This window comes from Salvelinus alpinus, chromosome 4 (genome assembly GCF_045679555.1).
Source record: "Salvelinus alpinus chromosome 4, SLU_Salpinus.1, whole genome shotgun sequence".
Classification (NCBI taxonomy): Eukaryota; Metazoa; Chordata; class Actinopteri; order Salmoniformes; family Salmonidae; genus Salvelinus; species Salvelinus alpinus.
This window is the reverse complement of record NC_092089.1, coordinates 3,965,117-3,990,396: the sequence shown is the minus strand read 5'-3', so window position 1 is coordinate 3,990,396 and position 25,280 is coordinate 3,965,117. Positions and strand designations below refer to the sequence as shown.

The 25,280-nt window shown below is 45.7% G+C and overlaps 1 protein-coding gene across 1 annotated transcript in view; it reads right to left on the bottom strand.

Moving 5' to 3' along the window:
* LOC139572778 (ephrin-A3-like) overlaps positions 1 to 25,280 on the bottom strand; it is a 250,422-nt gene that overhangs the window by 9,519 nt on the left and 215,623 nt on the right. Inside the window, exon 4 of the mRNA XM_071395546.1 lies at positions 14,393 to 14,470. Coding sequence (XP_071251647.1) covers positions 14,393 to 14,470 — 78 coding nt within the window. The remainder of the gene's footprint in view (positions 1 to 14,392; positions 14,471 to 25,280) is intronic.

Here is a 25,280-nt window from a genome sequence, read left to right as displayed (position 1 = left end):
CTTTTCTGTGACTGAGATTAGGAACAGTTTGACCCTTCTGTGACCGTGGTCTGTGTGTGTGTGTGTGTGTGTGTGTGTGTGTGTGTATGTGTGTGTGTGTGTGTGTGTGTGTGTGTGTGTGTGTGTGTGTGTGTGTGTGTGTGTGTGTGTGTGTGTGTGTGTGTGTGTGTGTGTGTGTGTGTGTGTGTGTGTGTGTGTGTGTTTGTGTGTGTGTTTGTTTCTTCGACCTGGCGACAGAACCTTGTTATGGCAGTGGTACTGTGGATGTGGAGAATCTGAATCTGAAAGAACCAGTTTTGGAGTGTGTACCTGTCACACACACACACACACACACACACACACACACACACACACACACACACACACACACACACACACACACACACACACACACACACACACACACACACACACACACACACACACACACACACACACACACACACACACACACACACACACGCACACACACGCGCACACGCACACAAACACGCACACAAACACGTGAGTATACTGTATGTTGCACAAGTGTTTGTTGTGTTTGTCTCCCTGTGTTACTGTGTGTAGGCGGGTGTGACACACCTTAATCTATGCACGCACTCTGGGGACAAACACCAGGTCACACACACATCGGATGTGTCGTCTGTAATAATGATTCATCAGAGAGCCATGAGACAGCTCAGACACCAATAGGGGTTAGTGTGTGTGTTGATTAAGGCAGCCCTCCGCACCTCTTCAGAGAGGGTTAAATGCGGAAGACACATTTCAGTTGAAGGAAAGTAAAAGCTGAGAAAACTACCCAACATGTTTCTGATAAGACTTCGGTTGGGATTGGATGCACATTTGATGTGATTGAAATAGACTAGTGTCAGCTTTATGATGCTAATAAAGATGGCCCCTTCACAGACAGTCCCTAACCACGCATTCATTCTCTCAAGATGCTGAAAGAAATACATCATATTTCTCCACTCCGGTTCCCAGGTAAAAATCTACATTTGGTATATGATTTTACTGCAACAAATGGTTAATTGTGCAGGAGTTAATGTGACATTAGGCTCTGTGAGAGGTTACAGACCTAGAGTCAGTGTCCAGATGTCAGACCACTATTACATTAAACCCATCTGAACAGAACCAACAGTTCCCTTGACGTGCTATTTTGAAATCCCTGTAATGTGACTGTTGAATTTGTATAGCACCTCACCGTCATCACACATAACACAGCCGACACTGCTATCATCCTCTAACTACATCACACATAACACAGCCGACACTGCTATCATCCTCTAACTACATCACACATAACACAGCCGACACTGCTATCATCCTCTAACTACATCACACATAACACAGCCGACACTGCTATCATCCTCTAACTACATCACACATAACACAGCCGACACTGCTATCATCCTCTAACTACATCACACATAACACAGCCGACACTGCTATCATCCTCTAACTACATCACACATAACACAGCCGACACTGCTATCATCCTCTAACTACATCACACATAACACAGCCGACACTGCTATCATCCTCTAACTACATCACACATAACACAGCCGACACTGCTATCATCCTCTAACTACATCACACATAACACAGCCGACACTGCTATCATCCTCTAACTACATCACACATAACACAGCCGCCACTGCTATCATCCTCTAACCACATCACACATAACACAGCCGACACTGCTATCATCCTCTAACTACATCACACATAACACAGCCGACACTGCTATCATCCTCTAACTACATCACACATAACACAGCCGACACTGCTATCATCCTCTAACTACATCACCACATAACACAGCCGACACTGCTATCATCCTCTAACTACATCACACATAACACAGCCGACACTGCTATCATCCTCTAACTACATCACACATAACACAGCCGACACTGCTATCATCCTCTAACTACATCACACATAACACAGCCGACACTGCTATCATCCTCTAACTACATCACCACATAACACAGCCGACACTGCTATCATCCTCTAACTACATCACACATAACACAGCCGCCACTGCTATCATCCTCTAACTACATCACACATAACACAGCCGACACTGCTATCATCCTCTAACTACATCACACATAACACAGTCGACACTGCTATCATCCTCTAACTACATCACACATAACACAGCCGACACTGCTATCATCCTCTAACTACATCACACATAACACAGCCGACACTGCTATCATCCTCTAACTACATCACACATAACACAGCCGACACTGCTATCATCCTCTAACTACATCACACATAACACAGTCGACACTGCTATCATCCTCTAACTACATCACACATAACACAGTCGACACTGCTATCATCCTCTAACTACATAACACAGCCGCCACTGCTATCATCCTCTAACTACATAACACAGCCGCCACTGCTATCATCCTCTAACCACATAACACAGCCGCCACTGCTATCATCCTCTAACTACATAACACAGCCGCCACTGCTATCATCCTCTAACCACATAACACAGCCGCCACTGCTATCATCCTCTAACTTCATCACACAGTCGACACTGCTATCATCCTCTAACTACATCACCACATAACACAGTCGACACTGCTATCATCCTCTAACTACATCACACATAACACAGTAGACACTGCTATCATCCTCTAACTACATCACCACATAACACAGCCGACACTGCTATCATCCTCTAACTACATCACACATAACACAGCCGACACTGCTATCATCCTCTAACTACATCACACATAACACAGTAGACACTGCTATCATCCTCTAACTACATCACCACATAACACAGCCGACACTGCTATCATCCTCTAACTACATCACCGCATAACACAGCCGCCACTGCTATCATCCTCTAACTACATCACCACATAACACAGCCGACACTGCTATCATCCTCTAACCACATAACACAGCCGACACTGCTATCATCCTCTAACTACATCACACATAACACAGCCGACACTGCTATCATCCTCTAACTACATCACACATAACACAGCCGACACTGCTATCATCCTCTAACTACATCACACATAACACAGCCGACACTGCTATCATCCTCTAACTACATCACACATAACACAGTCGACACTGCTATCATCCTCTAACTACATCACACATAACACAGTCGACACTGCTATCATCCTCTAACTACATAACACAGCCGCCACTGCTATCATCCTCTAACTACATAACACAGCCGCCACTGCTATCATCCTCTAACCACATAACACAGCCGCCACTGCTATCATCCTCTAACTACATAACACAGCCGCCACTGCTATCATCCTCTAACCACATAACACAGCCGCCACTGCTATCATCCTCTAACTACATCACACAGTCGACACTGCTATCATCCTCTAACTACATCACCACATAACACAGTCGACACTGCTATCATCCTCTAACTACATCACACATAACACAGTAGACACTGCTATCATCCTCTAACTACATCACCACATAACACAGCCGACACTGCTATCATCCTCTAACTACATCACACATAACACAGCCGACACTGCTATCATCCTCTAACTACATCACACATAACACAGTAGACACTGCTATCATCCTCTAACTACATCACCACATAACACAGCCGACACTGCTATCATCCTCTAACTACATCACCGCATAACACAGCCGCCACTGCTATCATCCTCTAACTACATCACCACATAACACAGCCGACACTGCTATCATCCTCTAACCACATAACACAGCCGACACTGCTATCATCCTCTAACTACATCACACATAACACAGCCGACACTGCTATCATCCTCTAACTACATCACACATAACACAGCCGACACTGCTATCATCCTCTAACTACATCACACATAACACAGCCGACACTGCTATCATCCTCTAACTACATCACACATAACACAGTCGACACTGCTATCATCCTCTAACTACATCACACATAACACAGTCGACACTGCTATCATCCTCTAACTACATAACACAGCCGCCACTGCTATCATCCTCTAACTACATAACACAGCCGCCACTGCTATCATCCTCTAACCACATAACACAGCCGCCACTGCTATCATCCTCTAACTACATAACACAGTCGACACTGCTATCATCCTCTAACTACATCACACATAACACAGTAGACACTGCTATCATCCTCTAACTACATCACCACATAACACAGCCGACACTGCTATCATCCTCTAACTACATCACACATAACACAGCCGACACTGCTATCATCCTCTAACTACATCACACATAACACAGTAGACACTGCTATCATCCTCTAACTACATCACCACATAACACAGCCGACACTGCTATCATCCTCTAACTACATCACCACATAACACAGTAGACACTGCTATCATCCTCTAACTACATCACCACATAACACAGCCGACACTGCTATCATCCTCTAACTACATCACCACATAACACAGCCGACACTGCTATCATCCTCTAACTACATCACCGCATAACACAGCCGCCACTGCTATCATCCTCTAACTACATCACCGCATAACACAGCCGACACTGCTATCATCCTCTAACTACATCACCGCATAACACAGCCGACACTGCTATCATCCTCTAACCACATAACACAGCCGACACTGCTATCATCCTCTAACTACATCACCACATAACACAGCCGACACTGCTATCATCCTCTAACCACATAACACAGCCGACACTGCTATCATCCTCTAACCACATAACACAGCCGACACTGCTATCATCCTCTAACTACATCACCAAATCTTCCCAACATTATCTCACAGACTACTGTTCTAGCTCTCCCTTCTATTTATTTTGTAACTCTCCATTTCGCGGATATTGTCTTAGTAAATTTGACATTTCCTTTTTGCCTCAGTGGATCGACCTTAACTTTTCTTCAGCCCAAGTTTCCAATTTTTTTTTTGCAATTGGCATGTATTTGGCGTGCTTCAGTGAGGCTACGCACTAACGCCAGATACAAATAATGAAGGAAAAACCTAAATGTTGCCTATAGATATGAATTGCACAAGAATGATACATTTATGCATTTTTTATGCATTGTTTAATCTTTATTCAACCCACCCGCCACCCACCCGCCCTTCATCCACACAATATTTATTGACCCTAAACCCGTCTACCTCGCGAATATAACCCGTAGGGACTGCAGGTTATGAGTCAACCCGCACATCACTAACAGACATTGGTCATTGTGCTGCAGTGTGTGTAGTGACCACCAGAGGTCAGCAGGGGCCAGTGTTAGTGGTCTGACTGGTGCAGTCAGCTGGGAGACTAGACACAGACAAGATCAGATACTCAAGTCCTTTAGAGTTGGACTAGAGTTAGACTCTGCTTCTGTTGTCCATGCTCTGTGGAGGATTGCTGAGAATAGATAAAAACGATCATTTGAGATGTGCCAGGGGTTGAGGAACACTAGCAGAACGGCAGAGTGGTCTGAGTCTTCTCTCAGTCTGCTACCAGAGGTCATCTAATCTATTGGCTGTAGAGACCTGAACTGGCAGCCATCTAGAGCTGCTGCTTGGAGCCGGTTAGAAGGAACAACTAATCAATTCCTCTTTATTCGTTTATGCTCCTGCTCTCCTTCAGATGGATATCTGGCCGTGTGTGTGTGTGTGTGTGTGTGTGTGTGTGTGTGTGTGTGTGTGTGTGTGTGTCTGTGTGTGTGTGTGTCTGTGTGTGTGTGTGTGTGTGTGTGTGTGTGTGTGTGTGTGTGTGTGTGTGTGTGTGTGTGTGTGTGTGTGTGTGTGTGTGTGTGTGTGTGTGTGTGTGTGTGTGTGTTGTTTTGTGTTTTTGAGTCAGACTCAAGGAGGCAGGAGGAGAGACTGTGTCAATATTGATAATAGTTCATCCTATCACTGATGCTAGCATCAATACCAATCAGCCTAACGCTATGGAGGGATTAGCAAGATAATGCAATACTGATTTACTGTTTGAGTTGTCAACACAAGCTACAATGCTACTAACGCATCTGTCACTAAAACTGAACTCACTGCTCCTCAAGGTACTGTGTGTGTGTGTGTGTGTATGTGTGCGTGTGTATGTGTGCGTGTGTATGTGTGCGTGTGTGGTAAACTCACAGCAAATTAGCATAAACATGCTAACACTAATGAATTAGAGCCACTGGATGCTGATTAGATGCTATTGTGCAACACCGACGCTAATTAGCCAAACGTTGCCAACATTCTTTTTGATGGTTAATCAGTGCATTGATGCTAATACAAACTGGATGCTAATAGATGGTTTAATATGTTAATGTTACCTCAGTAACAGTCCTCACGGCTTTCACAATGCAGGGCCAGGAGGTTTTCCAGATAACCTGCACAGAAAAAACTCTGTGATCTAGGGGAGGAGTCTTGGTTTTTTCTTGGTCAGGTCCTGTGTTTTTTTATGTGGCTAACAAGAAGCCAACCCCAAGGCTATTTCTGCTGTTAATTAGCATGATATGCTAATGCTATAATGAAGTGCACTATATAGGCCTACTGTACATTCTGCTGCATCATCACTTACTGAGGCATTTGGTTGTATCTTTATGGGCGTACAGGGACCTGCTCACACCATTACATCTGAAGGAGAATTAGATTGAAATTGAATTTAATACAAGATGCAGAGGGGCATGTGGTGGGGGGATGATTTGCAGCCGACACTAATTCAAGTGGGCAGCCCCCTGAAATAGCACTGAGAGGGACCGAGAAGGGAGGAGAACGAGAAAGAGAAGGAGGGAAGGAGAGAGAGAGAAGGAAAGAGGGAAGGAGAGAAAGAAGGATATATGGAAGGAGAGAGAGAGAAGGATAGAGGGAAGGAGACAGAGAAGGATAGAGGGGAGGAGATAGAAAGAAGGACAGAGGGAAGGAGAGAGAGAAAGAAGGATATATGGAAGGAGAGAGAGAGAAGGATAGAGGGAAGGAGAGAGAGAGAAAGATAGAGGGAAGGTGAGAGAGAGAAGGGTAGAGGGAAGGTGAGAGAGAGAAGGGTAGAGGGAAGGAGAGAGAAAGAAGGATAGAGGGAAGGAGAGAGGGAAGGAGAGAGGGAAGAGAGAGGGAGGAGGATAGATGGAAGGAGAGAGAGAAAAGGATAGAGGGAAGGAGAAAACAAGAAGGATAGAGGGAGGAGAGAGAGAGAAGGATAGAGGGAAGGAGAGAGGGAAGGAGAGAGGGAAGAGAGAGGGAGGAGGATAGATGGAAGGAGAGAGAGAGAAGGATAAAGGGAAGGAGAAAACAAGAAGGATAGATGGAAGGATAAAGGGAGGAGACAGGGAGGAGAGAGGGAGGAGAGAGAGAAGGATAGAGGGAAGGAGAAAACAAGAAGGATAGATGGAAGGATAGAGGGAGGAGAGAGGGAGGAGAGAGGGATTGCAAAATGAGCTTGTAGAGCGTTCTGCTCAACTAAATTCCATGTCATACTAATCAAACAGATCTGAATTGAGTTGTGTGTGTGTGTGTGTGTGTGTGTGTGTGTGTGTGTGTGTGTGTGTGTGTGTGTGTGTGTGTGTGTGTGTGTGTGTGTGTGTGTGTGTGTGTGTGTGTGTGTGTGTGTGTGTGTGTGTGTGTGTGTGTGTGTGTGTGTGTGTGTGTGTGTGTATGTGTGTGTGTGTGTGTGTGTGTGTGTGTGTGTGTGTGTGTGTGTGTGTAGGGCCTGTGTTTCACAGTGATTAGAATAATGTTCTGATTAATGAAGTGCTGTAATACAGAGGACTGCTGCCCGGACCCAGCACATAACAGACAGAACAGTGAGAGAGAGAGAAGAGTGACAGGCCAAGCGAGATAGACGGAGAAACAGAGAAAGAGAGAGATGGTTTTAGAGGTGTTTAGAGATTATTTCCACAAAACATGACATTTGAAATGTCTTTATTATTTTGGAACTATTGTGAGTGTAATGTTACCTGTTCATTTTTATTGTTCATTTCACTGTTGTTTACTACATAGTTCACTTGCTTTGGCAACGTAAACATATGTTTCCCATTCCAATAAAGAGAGAGGGTAGAGGTGTCAGAGAGAGGGTGGTAGAGGTGTCAGAGAGAGAGGGGCGTAGAGGTGTCAGAGAGAGAGGGGCGTAGAGGTGTCAGAGAGAGAGGGTGGTAGAGGTGTCAGAGAGAGAGGGTGGTAGAGGTGTCAGAGAGAGAGGGGCGTAGAGGTGTCAGAGAGAGAGGGGCGTAGAGGTGTAAGAGAGAGAGGGGCGTAGAGGTGTCAGAGGGAGAGGGGCGTAGAGGTGTCAGAGAGAGGGTGGTAGAGGTGTCAGAGAGAGAGAGGGGCGTAGAGGTGTCAGAGAGAGGGTGGTAGAGGTGTCAGAGAGAGAGGGGCGTAGAGGTGTCAGAGAGAGAGGGGCGTAGAGGTGTCAGAGAGAGGGTGGTAGAGTTGTCAGAGAGAGAGGGGCGTAGAGGTGTCAGAGAGAGAGGGGCGTAGAGGTGTCAGAGAGAGAGGGGCGTAGAGGTGTCAGAGAGAGAGGGGCGTAGAGGTGTCAGAGGGAGGGTGGTAGAGGTGTCAGAGGGAGAGGGTGGTAGAGGTGTCAGAGAGAGAGGGTGGTAGAAGTGCAGGAGAGAGAAGGTGGCAGAGGTGTCAGAGAGAGATGGTGGTAGAGATGTCAGAGAGAGAGGGTGGTAGAGATGTCAGAGAGAGAGGGTGGAAGAGATGTCATACAGAGAGGGGGTAGAGGTGTCAGAGAGAGAGGGTGGTAGAGGTGTCAGAGAGAGAGGGGGCATAGAGGTGTCAGAGAGAGAGGGGCGTAGAGGTGTCAGAGAGAGAGGGTGGTAGAGATGTCAGAGAGAGAGGGTGGTAGAGGTGTCAGAGAGAGAGGGTGGTAGAGATGTCAGAGAGATAGGGTGGTAGAGGTGTCAGAGAGAGAGGGAGTAGAGGTGTCAGAGAGAGAGGGGCGTAGAGGTGTCAGAGAGAGAGGGTGGTAGAGGTGTCAGAGAGAGAGGGTGGTAGAGGTGTCAGAGAGAGAGGGGGTAGAGGTGTCAGAGAGAGAGGGGCGTAGAGGTGTCAGAGAGAGAGGGTGGTAGAGGTGTCAGAGAGAGAGGGTGGTAGAGGTGTCAGAGAGAGAGGGGCGTAGAGGTGTCAGAGAGAGAGGGTGGTAGAGGTGTCAGACAGAGAGAGGGTGGTAGAGGTGTCAGAGAGAGAGGGTGGTAGAGATGTCAGAGAGAGAGGGTGGAAGAGATGTCATACAGAGAGGGGGTAGAGGTGTCAGATAGAGAGGGTGGTAGAGGTGTCAGAGAGAGAGGGGGCATAGAGGTGTCAGAGAGAGAGGGGCGTAGAGGTGTCAGAGAGAGAGGGTGGTAGAGATGTCAGAGAGAGAGGGTGGTAGAGGTGTCAGAGAGAGAGGGTGGTAGAGATGTCAGAGAGATAGGGTGGTAGAGGTGTCAGAGAGAGAGGGAGTAGAGGTGTCAGAGAGAGAGGGGCGTAGAGGTGTCAGAGAGAGAGGGTGGTAGAGGTGTCAGAGAGAGAGGGTGGTAGAGGTGTCAGAGAGAGAGGGGGTAGAGGTGTCAGAGAGAGAGGGGCGTAGAGGTGTCAGAGAGAGAGGGTGGTAGAGGTGTCAGAGAGAGAGGGTGGTAGAGGTGTCAGAGAGAGAGGGGCGTAGAGGTGTCAGAGAGAGAGGGTGGTAGAGGTGTCAGACAGAGAGAGGGTGGTAGAGGTGTCAGAGAGAGAGGGTGGTAGAGGTGTCAGAGAGAGGGGGCGTAGAGGTGTCAGAGAGAGAGGGTGGTAGAGGTGTCAGACAGAGAGAGGGTGGTAGAGGTGTCAGAGAGAGAGGGTGGTAGAGGTGTCAGAGAGAGAGGGTGGTAGAGATGTCAGAGCGAGAGGGTGGTAGAGATGTCAGAGAGAGAGGGGCGTAGAGGTGTCAGAGAGAGAGGGTGTTAGAGGTGTCAGAGAGAGAGAGGGGCGTAGAGGTGTCAGAGAGAGAGAGGGGCGTAGAGGTTATCTGTAATGTGGAGGCTGAACAGGTAGAGGTAGCTGTCTCCTAATCTGTAATGTTCTAGGAGGAGGAATGAGGAAGACAGGAGGCTGAACAGGTAGAGGTAGCTGTCTCCTAATCTGTAATGTTCTAGGAGGAATGAGGAAGACAGGGGGCTGAACAGGTAGAGATAACTGTCTCCTAATCTGTAATGTTCTAGGAGGAGGAATGAGGAAGACAGGAGGCTGAACAGGTAGAGGTAGCTGTCTCCTAATCTGTAATGTTCTAGGAGGAGGAATGAGGAAGACAGGAGGCTGAACAGGTAGAGATAACTGTCTCCTAATCTGTAATGTTCTAGGAGGAGGAATGAGGAAGACAGGAGGCTGAACAGGTAGAGGTAACTGTCTCCTAATCTGTAATGTTCTAGGAGGAATGAGGAAGACAGGAGGCTGAACAGGTAGAGATAACTGTCTCCTAATCTGTAATGTTCTAGAAGGAATGAGGAAGACAGGAGGCTGAACAGGTAGAGGTAGCCGTCTCCTAATCTGTAATGTTCAAGGAGGAGGAATGAGGAAGACAGGAGGGTGAACAGGTAGAGGTAGCTGTCTCCTTATCTGTAATGTTCTAGGAGGAGGAATGAGGAAGACGGGAGGGTGAAAAGGTAGAGATAACTGTCTCCTAATCTGTAATGTTCTAGGAGGAGGAATGAGGAAGACAGGAGGCTGAATAGGTAGAGATAACTGTCTCCTAATCTGTAATGTTCTAGGAGGAGGATTGAGGAAGACAGGAGTCTGAACAGGTAGAGGTAGCTGTCTCCTAATCTGTAATGTTCTAGGAGGAATGAGGAAGACAGGAGGCTGAACAGGTAGAGATAACTGTCTCCTAATCTGTAATGTGCTAGGAGGAGGAATGAGGAAGACAGGAGGCTGAACAGGTAGAGGTAACTGTCTCCTAATCTGTAATGTTCTAGGAGGAATGAGGAAAACAGGAGGCTGAACAGGTAGAGATAACTGTCTCCTAATCTGTAATGTTCTAGGAGGAGGAATGAGGACGACAGGAGGCTGAACAGGTAGAGGTAGCTGTCTCCTAATCTGTAATGTTCTAGGAGGAGGAATGAGGAAGACAGGAGGGTGAACAGGTAGAGGTAGCTGTCTCCTTATCTGTAATGTTCTAGGAGGAGGAATGAGGAAGACGGGAGGGTGAAAAGGTAGAGATAACTGTCTCCTAATCTGTAATGTTCTAGGAGGAGGAATGAGGAAGACAGGAGGCTGAATAGGTAGAGATAACTGTCTCCTAATCTGTAATGTTCTAGGAGGAGGATTGAGGAAGACAGGAGTCTGAACAGGTAGCGGTAGCTGTCTCCTAATCTGTAATGTTCTAGGAGGAATGAGGAAGACAGGAGGCTGAACAGGTAGAGATAACTGTCTCCTAATCTGTAATGTTCTAGGAGGAGGAATGAGGAAGACAGGAGGCTGAACAGGTAGAGGTAGCTGTCTCCTAATCTGTAATGTTCTAGGAGGAGGAATGAGGAAGACAGGAGGCTGAACAGGTAGAGATAACTGTCTCCTAATCTGTAATGTTCTAGGAGGAGGAATGAGGAAGACAGGAGGCTGAACAGGTAGAGGTAACTGTCTCCTAATCTGTAATGTTCTAGGAGGAATGAGGAAGACAGGAGGCTGAACAGGTAGAGATAACTGTCTCCTAATCTGTAATGTTCTAGAAGGAATGAGGAAGACAGGAGGCTGAACAGGTAGAGGTAGCCGTCTCCTAATCTGTAATGTTCAAGGAGGAGGAATGAGGAAGACAGGAGGGTGAACAGGTAGAGGTAGCTGTCTCCTTATCTGTAATGTTCTAGGAGGAGGAATGAGGAAGACGGGAGGGTGAAAAGGTAGAGATAACTGTCTCCTAATCTGTAATGTTCTAGGAGGAGGAATGAGGAAGACAGGAGGCTGAATAGGTAGAGATAACTGTCTCCTAATCTGTAATGTTCTAGGAGGAGGATTGAGGAAGACAGGAGTCTGAACAGGTAGAGGTAGCTGTCTCCTAATCTGTAATGTTCTAGGAGGAATGAGGAAGACAGGAGGCTGAACAGGTAGAGATAACTGTCTCCTAATCTGTAATGTGCTAGGAGGAGGAATGAGGAAGACAGGAGGCTGAACAGGTAGAGGTAACTGTCTCCTAATCTGTAATGTTCTAGGAGGAATGAGGAAAACAGGAGGCTGAACAGGTAGAGATAACTGTCTCCTAATCTGTAATGTTCTAGGAGGAGGAATGAGGACGACAGGAGGCTGAACAGGTAGAGGTAGCTGTCTCCTAATCTGTAATGTTCTAGGAGGAGGAATGAGGAAGACAGGAGGGTGAACAGGTAGAGGTAGCTGTCTCCTTATCTGTAATGTTCTAGGAGGAGGAATGAGGAAGACGGGAGGGTGAAAAGGTAGAGATAACTGTCTCCTAATCTGTAATGTTCTAGGAGGAGGAATGAGGAAGACAGGAGGCTGAATAGGTAGAGATAACTGTCTCCTAATCTGTAATGTTCTAGGAGGAGGATTGAGGAAGACAGGAGTCTGAACAGGTAGCGGTAGCTGTCTCCTAATCTGTAATGTTCTAGGAGGAATGAGGAAGACAGGAGGCTGAACAGGTAGAGATAACTGTCTCCTAATCTGTAATGTTCTAGGAGGAATGAGGAAGACAGGAAGCTGAACAGGTAGAGGTAACTGTATCCTAATCTGTAATGTTCTAGGAGGAGGAATGAGGTAGACAGGAGGCTGATCAGGTAGAGGTAGCTGTCTCCTAATCTGTCATGTTCTAGGAGGAGGAATGAGGAAGACAGGAGGCTGAACAGGTAGAGGTAGCTATCTCCTTATATGTAATGTTCTAGGAGGAATGAGGAAGACAGGAGGCTGAACAGGTTGAGGTAGCTGTCTCCTAATCTGTAATGTTCTAGAATGAGGAATGAGGAAGACAGGAGGCTGAACGGGTAGAGGTAGCTGTCTCCTTATATGTAATGTTCTAGGAGGAGGAATGAGGAAGACAGGAGGCTGAACAGGTAGAGGTAGCTGTCTCCTTATATGTAATGTTCTAGGAGGAATGAGGAAGACAGGAGGCTGAACAGGTAGAGGTAGCTGTCTCCTAATCTGTAATGTTCTAGGATGAGGAATGAGGAAGACAGGAGGCTGAACAGGTAGAGGTAGCTGTCTCCTTATATGTAATGTTCTAGGAGGAATGAGGAAGACAGGAGGCTGAACAGGTAGAGGTAGCTGTCTCCTAATCTGTAATGTTCTAGGAGGAGGAATGAGGAAGACAGGAGTCTGAACCGGTAGAGGTAGCTGTCTCCTTATCTGTAATGTTCTAGGAGGAGGAATGAGGAAGACAGGAGGGTGAACAGGTAGAGATAACTGTCTCCTAATCTGTAATGTTCTAGGAGGAGGAATGAGGAAGACAGGAGGCTGAACAGGTAGAGATAACTGTCTCCTAATCTGTAATGTTCTAGGAGGAGGAATGAGGAAGACAGGAGGCTGAACAGGTAGAGATAACTGTCTCCTAATCTGTAATGTTCTAGGAGGAGGAATGAGGAAGACAGGAGGCTGAACAGGTAGAGGTAACTGTCTCCTAATCTGTAATGTTCTAGGAGGAGGAATGAGGAGAGGAAAGGAGGACAGGGGTGAGCATGGGGAGTTAGGGAGAGTGGGAAAGGAGGGTAAAATGGAGGGGAGGACGGCGAGAAAGGAGGGATGACGGAGGGGAGGACAGTGGGAAAGGAGGGATGAGGGAGGGGAGGGCGGTGGGAAAGGAGGGATGAGGGAGGGGTGACGGTGGGAAAGGAGGGATGAGGGAGGGGAGGACTGTGGGAAAGGAGGGATGAGGGAGGGGAGGACGGTGGGAAAACAAGGATGATGGAGGGGAGGACGGTGGGAAAGGAGGGATGAGGGAGGGGAGGACGGTGGGAAAAGAAGGATGATGGAGGGGAGGACGGTGGGAAAAGAAGGATGAGGGAGGGGAGGACGGTGGGAAAGGAGGGATGAGGGAGGGTTGTCATAACTGATCTATTTGACCTCTGACCCTTTGGATGTGCCTGTTATCACCTCCCTCTAGGAGCACACACACATACATGCATACACACATGCACACACACACATAGATGCGCAAGCACGCACGCACACACACACACGCACACGCACACGCACACGCACACACACACACACACACACACACACACACACACACACACACACACACACACACACACACACACACACACACACACACACACACACACACACAGACAGATTTATGAGTATGCTGCAGGCTAGCTATGACTGGGATGTACAGCCTCTCTACCAAAACAACACTTTATTTTATTGGCTACCATCACAGCAGGACATATCACACCCTTATGAAGGACATGGCAGCTAGTCCAACTTGGCTAAGCATCAGATTGTAACGTCAACTTGATGTGTGTGTGACTCACCGATGTCCTGGATTTTGATGTCTGGTCTGAGTGTGTAGTCTGTTTCTGGAAGTCCTGGTTCTACATTAACATCAGACACTGAGAGAGAGAGAGAGAGAGAAAGAGAGAGACAGAGAGATAGAGAGAGAGAGAGAGAGACAGAGAGAGAGAGAGAGAGAGAGAGAGAGAGAGAGAGAGAGAGAGAGAGAGAGAGAGAGAGAGAGAGAGAGAGAGAAAAAAAAAAAAAAAAAAAAGATAATTACTTGACACATTGGAAAGAATTAACTTCTTGGAACTATAGGGGGTGCTGTTCCGCATTAGCATATTTGGGTCTCCAAATTAAACTGCCTCGTGCTAAATTCTTGATCGTACAATATGCATATTATTGTTATTATTGGATAGAAAACACCTTCTAGTTTCTATAGAAGTTGGAATTTTGTCTCTGAGTGGTACAGAACAATTTCTACAGCACTTTTCATGACAGGGTTCAGATTTCAGAAATTTTTACCTCTGATCTGGGGTCTGTTTTTAAGGCGACAGTGAATGCTATGAAGAAACCGACACTGCCTACGTCTTCCTCTGGGTGTCTGTACGTCATCACGTTTTCAATGAAATCGATGGGACATTCACAGCCATTATAAAAGACCAAAATGTACAGAGACCCCCCTTTCTCATCGTGCGCCTGAAGCGTGAAGGACATCGGACCTGCCTCGTTCCAAATCGTTTTCTAACCAGCAATATTTCTCCGGTCATGTTTTCAGTCGTTATAGTTGTTAAAAACATCATAATGTAGTTAATTTGAACCGTTTTATAGCAATTTATATCCGTTTAGTGCGATTTTGAGGAATTTCTTTGTCGTGCCCTTTTTAGCTTTGGAAACGTTTCGGGGTGTCGGTCGTTGGTGGTGGACATTTCGAAGGACAGAGGACATCTATCGACCAAAAGACGTTTATAACATAGAAAGGATACATTGCCCAAGAATATGATGGAAGAACAGCTCAAAGTAAGCAATATTTAATATGATAAATCGTGTTTCTGTCGAAATATTTTAAACGCATATTTCGCCATTTTGTTTGGTATAGCTTCACTTGGCGAACCCTGTATTGAAAAGTAAGGATAATTTTAAAAATGTAAATCAGCGGTTGCATTAAGAACTAATTTGTCTTTCGATTGCTGTCAACCCTGTATTTTTTAGTCAAGTATATGATTAGCTTTCAATTAAACTAGATCACTCTGATAGATGACGTCAGACATATTGAGGCTTGATTTCCTAGTATTTTTATTGTGTAACCACGGTTTTGTATGGCTAAATATGCACCTTTTCGAACAAACTGTATATGTATGTTGTAAAATGATGTTACAGGAGTGTCATCTGAAGAATTCTGAGAAGGTTAGTGAAAAAATTAATATATTTTGGCGGTGATCACGTTATAGCGCTCTTTGGCTGGAATCGATGCTCTGGTAACGTTTGCACATGTAGTATGCTAACTTATCGATTTATTGTGTTTTCGCTGAAAAACGCTTAGAAAATCTGAAATATGGTCTGAAATCACAAGAACTGGGTCTTTCCATTGCTATGCTTTGTCTATTTTTATGAAATGTTTTATGATGAGTAAATTGGTCATACACGTTGCTCTATCTAGTAATTCTAGTGGATTTGTGATGGTCGGTGCAATTGTAAACTGTGATTTCTACCTGAAATATGCACTTTTTTCTAACAAAAACTATCCTATACCATGAATATGTTATCAGACTGTCATCTGATGGTTTTTTTTATAGGTTATTGGCTATCAATATCTTAGTTGAGCCGAATTGGTGATAGCACCTGAAGGAGTAAGAAACTGATGGAGTTAGAATAGTGGTGTATTTTGCTAACGTGTTTAGCTAATAGATTTACATATTTTGTCTTCCCTGTAAAACATTTTAAAAATCTGAAATGGTGGCTTTATTCACAAGATCTGTATCTTTCATCTGGTGTCTTGGACTTGTGATTTAATGATATTTAGATGCTACTATCTACTTGTGAAGCTATGCTAGCTATGCTAATCAGTGTGTGGGGGGTGGGGGGTGCTCCCGGATCCGGGGTTAGTAGCCGTGAAAGGTTAACAAAAAAACAGAGCAAACTAGAATGCTATTTGGCCCTAAACAGAGAGTACACAGTGGCAGAATACCTGACCACTGTGACTGACCCAAACTTAAGGAAAGCTTTGACTATGTACAGACTCAGTGAGCATAGCCTTGCTATTGAGAAAGGCCGCCGTAGGCAGACATGGCTCTCAAGAGAAGACAGGCTATGTGCACACTGCCCACAAAATGAGGTGGAAACTGAGCTGCACTTCCTAACCTCCTGCCCAATGTATGACCATATTAGAGAGACATATTTCCCTCAGATTACACAGATCCACAAAGAATTCGAAAACAAATCCAATTTTGATAAACTCCCATATCTACTGGGTGAAATTCCACAGTGTGCCATCACAGCAGCAAGATTTGTGACCTGTTGCCACAAGAAAAGGGCAACCAGTGAAGAACAAACACCACTGTAAATACAACCCATATTTATGTTTATTTATTTTAACTTGTGTGCTTTAACCATTTGTACATTGTTACAACACTGCATATATATAATATGACATTTGTAATGTCTTTATTGTTTTGAAACTTCTGTATGTGTAATGTTTACTGTTCATTTTTATTGTTTATTTGACTTTTGTATATTACCTACCTCACTTGCTTTGGCAATGTTAACACATGTTTCCCATGCCAATAAAGCCCCTTGAATTGAATTGAATTGAGAGAGAGAGAGAGAGAGAGAGAGAGAGAGAGAGAGAGAGAGAGAGAGAGAGAGAGAGAGAGAGAGAGAGAGAGAGAGAGAGAGAGAGAGAGAGAGAGAGAGAGAGAGAGAGAGAGAGAGAGAGAGAGAGATTTCACAAAATGGGACAAACACCAAATTGAGACTCTGCATGCAGAATTCTGCAAAAATATCCTCCGTGTACAACGTAGAACACCAAATAATGCATGCAGAGCAGAATTAGGCCGATACCCACTAATTATCAAAATCCAGAAAAGAGCCGTTAAAATCTACAACCACCTAAAAGGAAGCGATTCCCAAACCTTCCATAACAAAGCCATCACCTACAGAGAGATGAACCTGGAGAAGAGTCCCCTAAGCAAGCTGGTCCTAGGGCTCTGTTCACAAACACAAACACACCCCACAGAGCCCCAGGACAACAGCACAATTAGACCCAACCAAATCATGAGAAAACAAAAAGATAATTACTTGACACATTGGAAAGAATTAACAAAAAAACAGAGCAAACTAGAATGCTATTTGGCCCTAAACAGAGAGTACACAGTGGCAGAATACCTGACCACTGTGACTGACCCAAACTTAAGGAAAGCTTTGACTATGTACAGACTCAGTGAGCATAGCCTTGCTATTGAGAAAGGCCGCCGTAGGCAGACATGGCTCTCAAGAGAAGACAGGCTATGTGCTCACTGCCCACAAAATGAGGTGGAAACTGAGCTGCACTTCCTAACCTCCTGCCCAATGTATGACCATATTAGAGAGACATATTTCCCTCAGATTACACAGATCCACAAAGAATTCGAAAACAAATCCAATTTTGATAAACTCCCATATCTACTGGGTGAAATTCCACAGTGTGCCATCACAGCAGCAAGATTTGTGACCTGTTGCCACAAGAAAAGGGCAACCAGTGAAGAACAAACACCATTGTAAATACAACCCATATTTATGTTTATTTATTTTAACTTGTGTGCTTTAACCATTTGTACATTGTTACAACACTGTATATATATAATATGACATTTGTAATGTCTTTATTGTTTTGAAACTTCTGTATGTGTAATGTTTACTGTTAATTTTTATTGTTTATTTCACTTTTGTATATTATCTACCTCACTTGCTTTGGCAATGTTAACACATGTTTCCCATGCCAATAAAGCCCCTTGAATTGAATTGAATTGAATTGAGAGAGAGAGAGAGAGAGAGAGAGAGAGAGAGAGAGAGAGAGAGAGAGAGAGAGAGAGAGAGAGAGAGAGAGAGAGAGAGAGAGATAACGATTAGACAGTGATTAAGAGAGAAGTCATATTGAAGTCATATTGACACACCTCTATGTAAGGGTACAGATGTGCCTTGAAGGCCTAGACTACAGCCATGGTAACGACTTACACAACAAACTCCTAAACACACCACTTAACACTGCACCTTACCTACATTGACCCACACTTAACTTATCATTACGTTCATTACGTTGACCTGCAGTAGCTACTCTCCCCTAGCCAGAGTACACTGTTCCCTGGCCTGGTAAGTGTGGCATCCAGATATGAGCCCAGCCAGAGACAGAGTGTGTTGGAGTGGAGCAGTGAGCAGTAGAGATGAGGGCTAAGGCTGTAGATGTGTGTTACACACTGGTGGAGTCGACTGGTCTGGGGCCCTCAAGCCAATGCACACTGGGAGGGAGGGAGGGACGGAGGGAGGGAGGGAGGGGTTAAAACAGCCCCGAGCCAACAGGCTTCACATTACAGTCTCACTGACACAGAGAGAGAGGGAAAGACTGAGAGACAGAAAGAGAGAGGGAAAGACAGTGAGAGACAGAGAGAGAGAAGGAAAGACAGAGAGAGAGACATAGTGAGAGAGGGAAAGACTGAGAGACAGAGAGAGAGAGGGAAAAACATAGAGAGACAGAGAGAGAGGGAAAGACTGAGAGACAGAGAGAGAGAGGGAAAGACAGAGAGAGACAGAGAGGGGGGGGGGGGGTGGCAGGGGAGACATGGAGAAAGAGCAGGGGTTAAGACAGCCCCCCAAGCCAACAGACTGACATGACTTAACATCACCATCAGCCCTGTGAGAGGGAGAACGAGAGAGACTCTGCATGCAGAATTCTGCTAAAATATCCTCAGTGTACAACGTAAATCACCAAATAATGCATGCAGGGCAGAATTAGGCAATACCTGCTAATTATTAAAATCCAGAAAAGAGACGTTAAATTCTACAACCACCTAAAAGGAAGCAATTCCCTTCCATAACAAAGCCATCACCTACAGAGAAATTAACCTGGAGAAGAGACCTCTAAGCAAGCTGATTCTGGGCTCTATTCACAAACACAAACAGACCCCACAGAGCCCCAGGACAGCAACAAAATCATGAAAAAACAAAAAGATAATTACTTGACACAATGGAAAGAATTTATAAAAAAACAAAGCAAACTAGAATGATATTTGGTCCTAAACAGAGAGTACACAGTGGCAGAATAACTGACCACTGTGACTGACCCAAACTTAAGGAAAGCTTTGACTATGTACAGACTCAGCGAGCATAGCCTTGCTATTGAGAATGGCCGCCATAGGCAGACCTGGCTCTTAAGAGAAGACAGGCCATGTGAACACTGCCCACAAAATGAGGTGGAAACTGAGCTGCACTTCCTAACCTCCTGCCCAATGTATGGCCATATTAGAGAGACATATTTCCCTCAGATTACACAGACCCACAAAGAATTCGAAAACAAATCCAACTCCCATATCTATTGGGTGAAATAACACAGTGTGTCATCACAGCAGCAAGGTTTGTGACCTGTTGCCACAAGAAAAGGGCAACCAGTGAACAAACACCATTGTAAATACAACCCATATTTATGTTGATCTTTTTTTACATTTTGTACTTAAGCTATTTGCTCATCATTACAACACTGTATATAGACATAATATGACATTTGAAATGTATTTATTCTTTTGCAACTTCTGTGAGTGTAATGTTACCTGTTAATTTATTATTATTTATTTCACTTTTGTTTATTATCTATTTCACTTGCTTTGGCAATGCAAACATGTTTCCCACGCCAGAGAGAACGTGAGAGAGACAGAACAAGAGAGGGATGGGGAGGAGAGGTGTTTATTCATGTGCATGAGTGTGCAGGGCAGAAACAGGGGAGGACAGAGACAGAGACAAAAACAGGGGAGGACAGAGACAGAAACAGGGGAGGACAAAGACAGAAACAGGAGAGGACAGAGACAAAAACAGGGGAGGACAGAGACAGAGACAGGGGAGGACAGAGACAAAAACAGGGGAGGACTGAGACAAAAACAGGGGAGGACAGAGACAAAAACAGGAGAGGACAGAGACAGAAACAGGGGAGGACAGAGACAAAAACAGGAGAGGACAGAGACAAAAACAGGAGAGGACAGAGACAGAAACAGGGGAGGACAGAGACAAAAACAGGAGAGGACAGAGACAGAAACAGGGGAGGACAGAGACAAAAACAGGAGAGGACAGAGACAGAAACAGGGGAGGACAGAGACAGAAACAGGGGAGGACAGAGACAGAAACAGGGGAGGACAGAGACAAAAACAGGAGAGGACAGAGACAGAAACAGGGGAGGACAGAGACAGAAACAGGGGAGGACAGAGACAAAAACAGGGGAGGACAGAGACAGAAACAGGGGAGGTCAGAGACAGAAACAGGGGAGGACAGAGACAGAAACAGGGGAGGACAGAGACAGAAACAGGGGAGGACAGAGACAGAAACAGGGGAGAACAGAGACAGAAACAGGGGAGGACAGAGACAGAAACAGGGGAGGCCAGAGACAGAAACAGGGGAGGACAGAGACAGAAACAGGAGAGGACAGAGACAGAAACAGGGGAAGACAGAGACAGAAACAGGGGAGGACAGAGACAAAAACAGAAACAGGGAAGGACAGAGACTAAAACAGGGGAGAACAGAGACAGAAACAGGGAAGGACAGAGACTAAAACAGGGGAGAACAGAGACAGAAACAGGGGAGGACAGAGACAGAGACAGGGGAGGACAGAGACAAAAACAGAAACAGAAACAGGGAAGGACAGAGACAAAAACAGAAACAGGAAAGGACAGAGACAAAAAAAGAAACAGGGAAGGACAGAGACAGAGACAGAAACAGGGAAACACAGAGACAGAAACAGGAGAGGACAGAGACAGAAACAGGGGTGGACAGAGACAGAAACAGGAGAGGACAGAGACAGAATAAGGGGAGGACAGAGACAGAAACAGGGGAGGACAGAGACAGAAACAGGGGAGGCCAGAGACAGAAACAGGGGAGGACAGAGACAGAAACAGCCAGTGCTTGTGAGGAATGGTTTGTATGTGGAAAGAGAGAGGGAGAGAGAGAGGAAGGGAGAGTGGTAGGTTAATACAACAGGCAGTGAGAGAGAGAGAGAGAGAGAGAGAGAGAGAGAGAGAGAGAGAGAGAGAGAGAGAGAGAGAGAGAGAGAGAGAGAGAGAGAGAGAGAGAGGGAGAGGGAGAGGGAGAGTGGTAGGTTAATACAACAGGCAGTGAGAGAGAGAGAGAGAGAGAGAGAGAGAGAGAGAGAGAGAGAGAGAGAGAGAGAGAGAGAGAGAGAGAGAGAGAGAGAGAGAGAGAGAGAGAGAGAGAGAGAGAGAGAGAGAGAGAGGACTGGCTAGTTGAACTACAGGATCAAAGCTGAACTAGAGAGAGGGAGAGAGTTGAGAGGACTGGCTAGTTGAACTACAGGATCAAAGCTGAACTAGAGAGAGAGAGAGAGAGAGAGGACTGGCTAGTTGAACTACAGGATCAAAGCTGAACTAGAGAGAGAGAGAGAGAGAGAGGACTGGCTAGTTGAACTACAGGATCAAAGCTGAACTAGAGAGAGGGAAACAGTTGAGAGGACTGGCTAGTTGAACTACAGGATCAAAGCTGAACTAGAGAGAGGGAGAGAGTTGAGAGGACTGGCTAGTTGAACTACAGGATCAAAGCTGAACTAGAGAGAGGGAGAGAGTTGAGAGGACTGGCTAGTTGAACTACAGGATCAAAGCTGAACTAGAGAGAGAGAGAGAGAGAGAGAGGACTGGCTAGTTGAACTACAGGATCAAAGCTGAACTAGAGAGAGGGAGACAGTTGAGAGGACTGGCTAGTTGAACTACAGGATCAAAGCTGAACTAGAGAGGGAGACAGTTGAGAGGACTGGCTAGTTGAACTACAGGATCAAAGCTGAACTAGAGAGAGAGAGAGAGAGGACTGGCTAGTTGAACTACAGGATCAAAGCTGAACTAGAGAGAGGGATAGAGTTGAGAGGACTGGCTAGTTGAACTACAGGATCAAAGCTGAACTAGAGAGAGAGAGAGAGAGAGAGAGAGAGGACTGGCTAGTTGAACTACAGGATCAAAGCTGAACTAGAGAGAGAGAGAGGACTGGCTAGTTGAACTACAGGATCAAAGCTGAACTAGAGAGAGGGAGAGAGTTGAGAGGACTGGCTAGTTGAACTACAGGATCAAAGCTGAACTAGAGAGAGAGAGAGAGAGAGAGAGGACTGGCTAGTTGAACTACAGGATCAAAGCTGAACTAGAGAGAGAGAGAGAGAGAGAGGACTGGCTAGTTGAACTACAGGATCAAAGCTGAACTAGAGAGAGGGAGAGAGTTGAGAGGACTGGCTAGTTGAACTACAGGATCAAAGCTGAACTAGAGAGAGGGAGAGAGTTGAGAGGACTGGCTAGTTGAACTACAGGATCAAAGCTGAACTAGAGAGAGAGAGAGAGAGAGAGAGGACTGGCTAGTTGAACTACAGGATCAAAGCTGAACTAGAGAGAGGGAGACAGTTGAGAGGACTGGCTAGTTGAACTACAGGATCAAAGCTGAACTACAGATGGAGACAGTTGAGAGGACTGGCTAGTTGAACTACAGGATCAAAGCTGAACTAGAGAGGGAGACAGTTGAGAGGACTGGCTAGTTGAACTACAGGATCAAAGCTGAACTAGAGAGAGAGAGAGAGAGGACTGGCTAGTTGAACTACAGGATCAAAGCTGAACTAGAGAGAGGGATAGAGTTGAGAGGACTGGCTAGTTGAACTACAGGATCAAAGCTGAACTAGAGAGAGAGAGAGAGAGAGAGAGAGAGAGGACTGGCTAGTTGAACTACAGGATCAAAGCTGAACTAGAGAGAGAGAGAGGACTGGCTAGTTGAACTACAGGATCAAAGCTGAACTAGAGAGAGGGAGAGAGTTGAGAGGACTGGCTAGTTGAACTACAGGATCAAAGCTGAACTAGAGAGAGAGAGAGAGAGAGAGAGAGAGAGGACAGGCTAGTTGAACTACAGGATCAAAGCTGAACTAGAGAGAGAGAGAGAGAGAGAGGACTGGCTAGTTGAACTACAGGATCAAAGCTGAACTAGAGAGAGGGAGAGAGTTGAGAGGACTGGCTAGTTGAACTACAGGATCAAAGCTGAACTAGAGAGAGGGAGAGAGTTGAGAGGACTGGCTAGTTGAACTACAGGATCAAAGCTGAACTAGAGAGAGGGAGAGAGTTGAGAGGACTGGCTAGTTGAACTACAGGATCAAAGCTGAACTAGAGAGAGAGAGAGAGAGAGAGAGGACTGGCTAGTTGAACTACAGGATCAAAGCTGAACTAGAGAGAGGGAGACAGTTGAGAGGACTGGCTAGTTGAACTACAGGATCAAAGCTGAACTAGAGAGGGAAACAGTTGAGAGGACTGGCTAGTTGAACTACAGGATCAAAGCTGAACTAGAGAGAGAGAGAGAGGACTGGCTAGTTGAACTACAGGATCAAAGCTGAACTAGAGAGAGGGATAGAGTTGAGAGGACTGGCTAGTTGAACTACAGGATCAAAGCTGAACTAGAGAGAGAGAGAGAGAGAGAGAGAGAGGACTGGCTAGTTGAACTACAGGATCAAAGCTGAACTAGAGAGAGAGAGAGGACTGGCTAGTTGAACTACAGGATCAAAGCTGAACTAGAGAGAGGGAGAGAGTTGAGAGGATTGGCTAGTTGAACTACAGGAGCAAAGCTGAACGAGAGAGAGAGAGAGAGAGAGAGGACTGGCTAGTTGAACTACTGGATCAAAGCTGAACTAGAGAGAGAGAGAGAGAGAGAGAGGACTGGCTAGTTGAACTACAGGATCAAAGCTGAACTAGAGAGAGGGAAACAGTTGAGAGGACTGGCTAGTTGAACTACAGGATCAAAGCTGAACTAGAGAGAGAGAGAGGACTGGCTAGTTGAACTACAGGATCAAAGCTGAACTAGAGAGAGGGAGAGAGTTGAGAGGACTGGCTAGTTGAACTACAGGATCAAAGCTGAACTAGAGAGAGAGAGAGAGAGAGAGAGGACTGGCTAGTTGAACTACAGGATCAAAGCTGAACTAGAGAGAGAGAGAGAGAGAGAGGACTGGCTAGTTGAACTACAGGATCAAAGCTGAACTAGAGAGAGGGACAGAGTTGAGAGGACTGGCTAGTTGAACTACAGGATCAAAGCTGAACTAGAGAGAGGGAGAGAGTTGAGAGGACTGGCTAGTTGAACTACAGGATCAAAGCTGAACTAGAGAGAGGGAGAGAGTTGAGAGGACTGGCTAGTTGAACTACAGGATCAAAGCTGAACTAGAGAGAGGGAGACAGTTGAGAGGACTGGCTAGTTGAACTACAGGATCAAAGCTGAACTAGAGAGAGGGAGACAGTTGAGAGGACTGGCTAGTTGAACTACAGGATCAAAGCTGAACTAGAGAGAGAAAGAGAGAGGACTGGCTAGTTGAACTACAGGATCAAAGCTGAACTAGAGAGAGGGAGAGAGAGAGAGGACTGGCTAGTTGAACTACAGGATCAAAGCTGAACTAGAGAGAGGGATAGAGTTGAGAGGACTGGCTAGTTGAACTACAGGATCAAAGCTGAACTAGAGAAAGAGAGAGAGAGAGAGGACTGGCTAGTTGAACTACAGGATCAAAGCTGAACTTGAGAGAGGGAGAGAGAGAGAGGACTGGCTAGTTGAACTACATGATCAAAGCTGAACTAGAGAGAGAGAGAGAGAGAGAGAGAGGACTGGCTAGTTGAACTACAGGATCAAAGCTGAACTAGAGAGAGGGAGACAGTTGAGAGGACTGGCTAGTTGAACTACAGG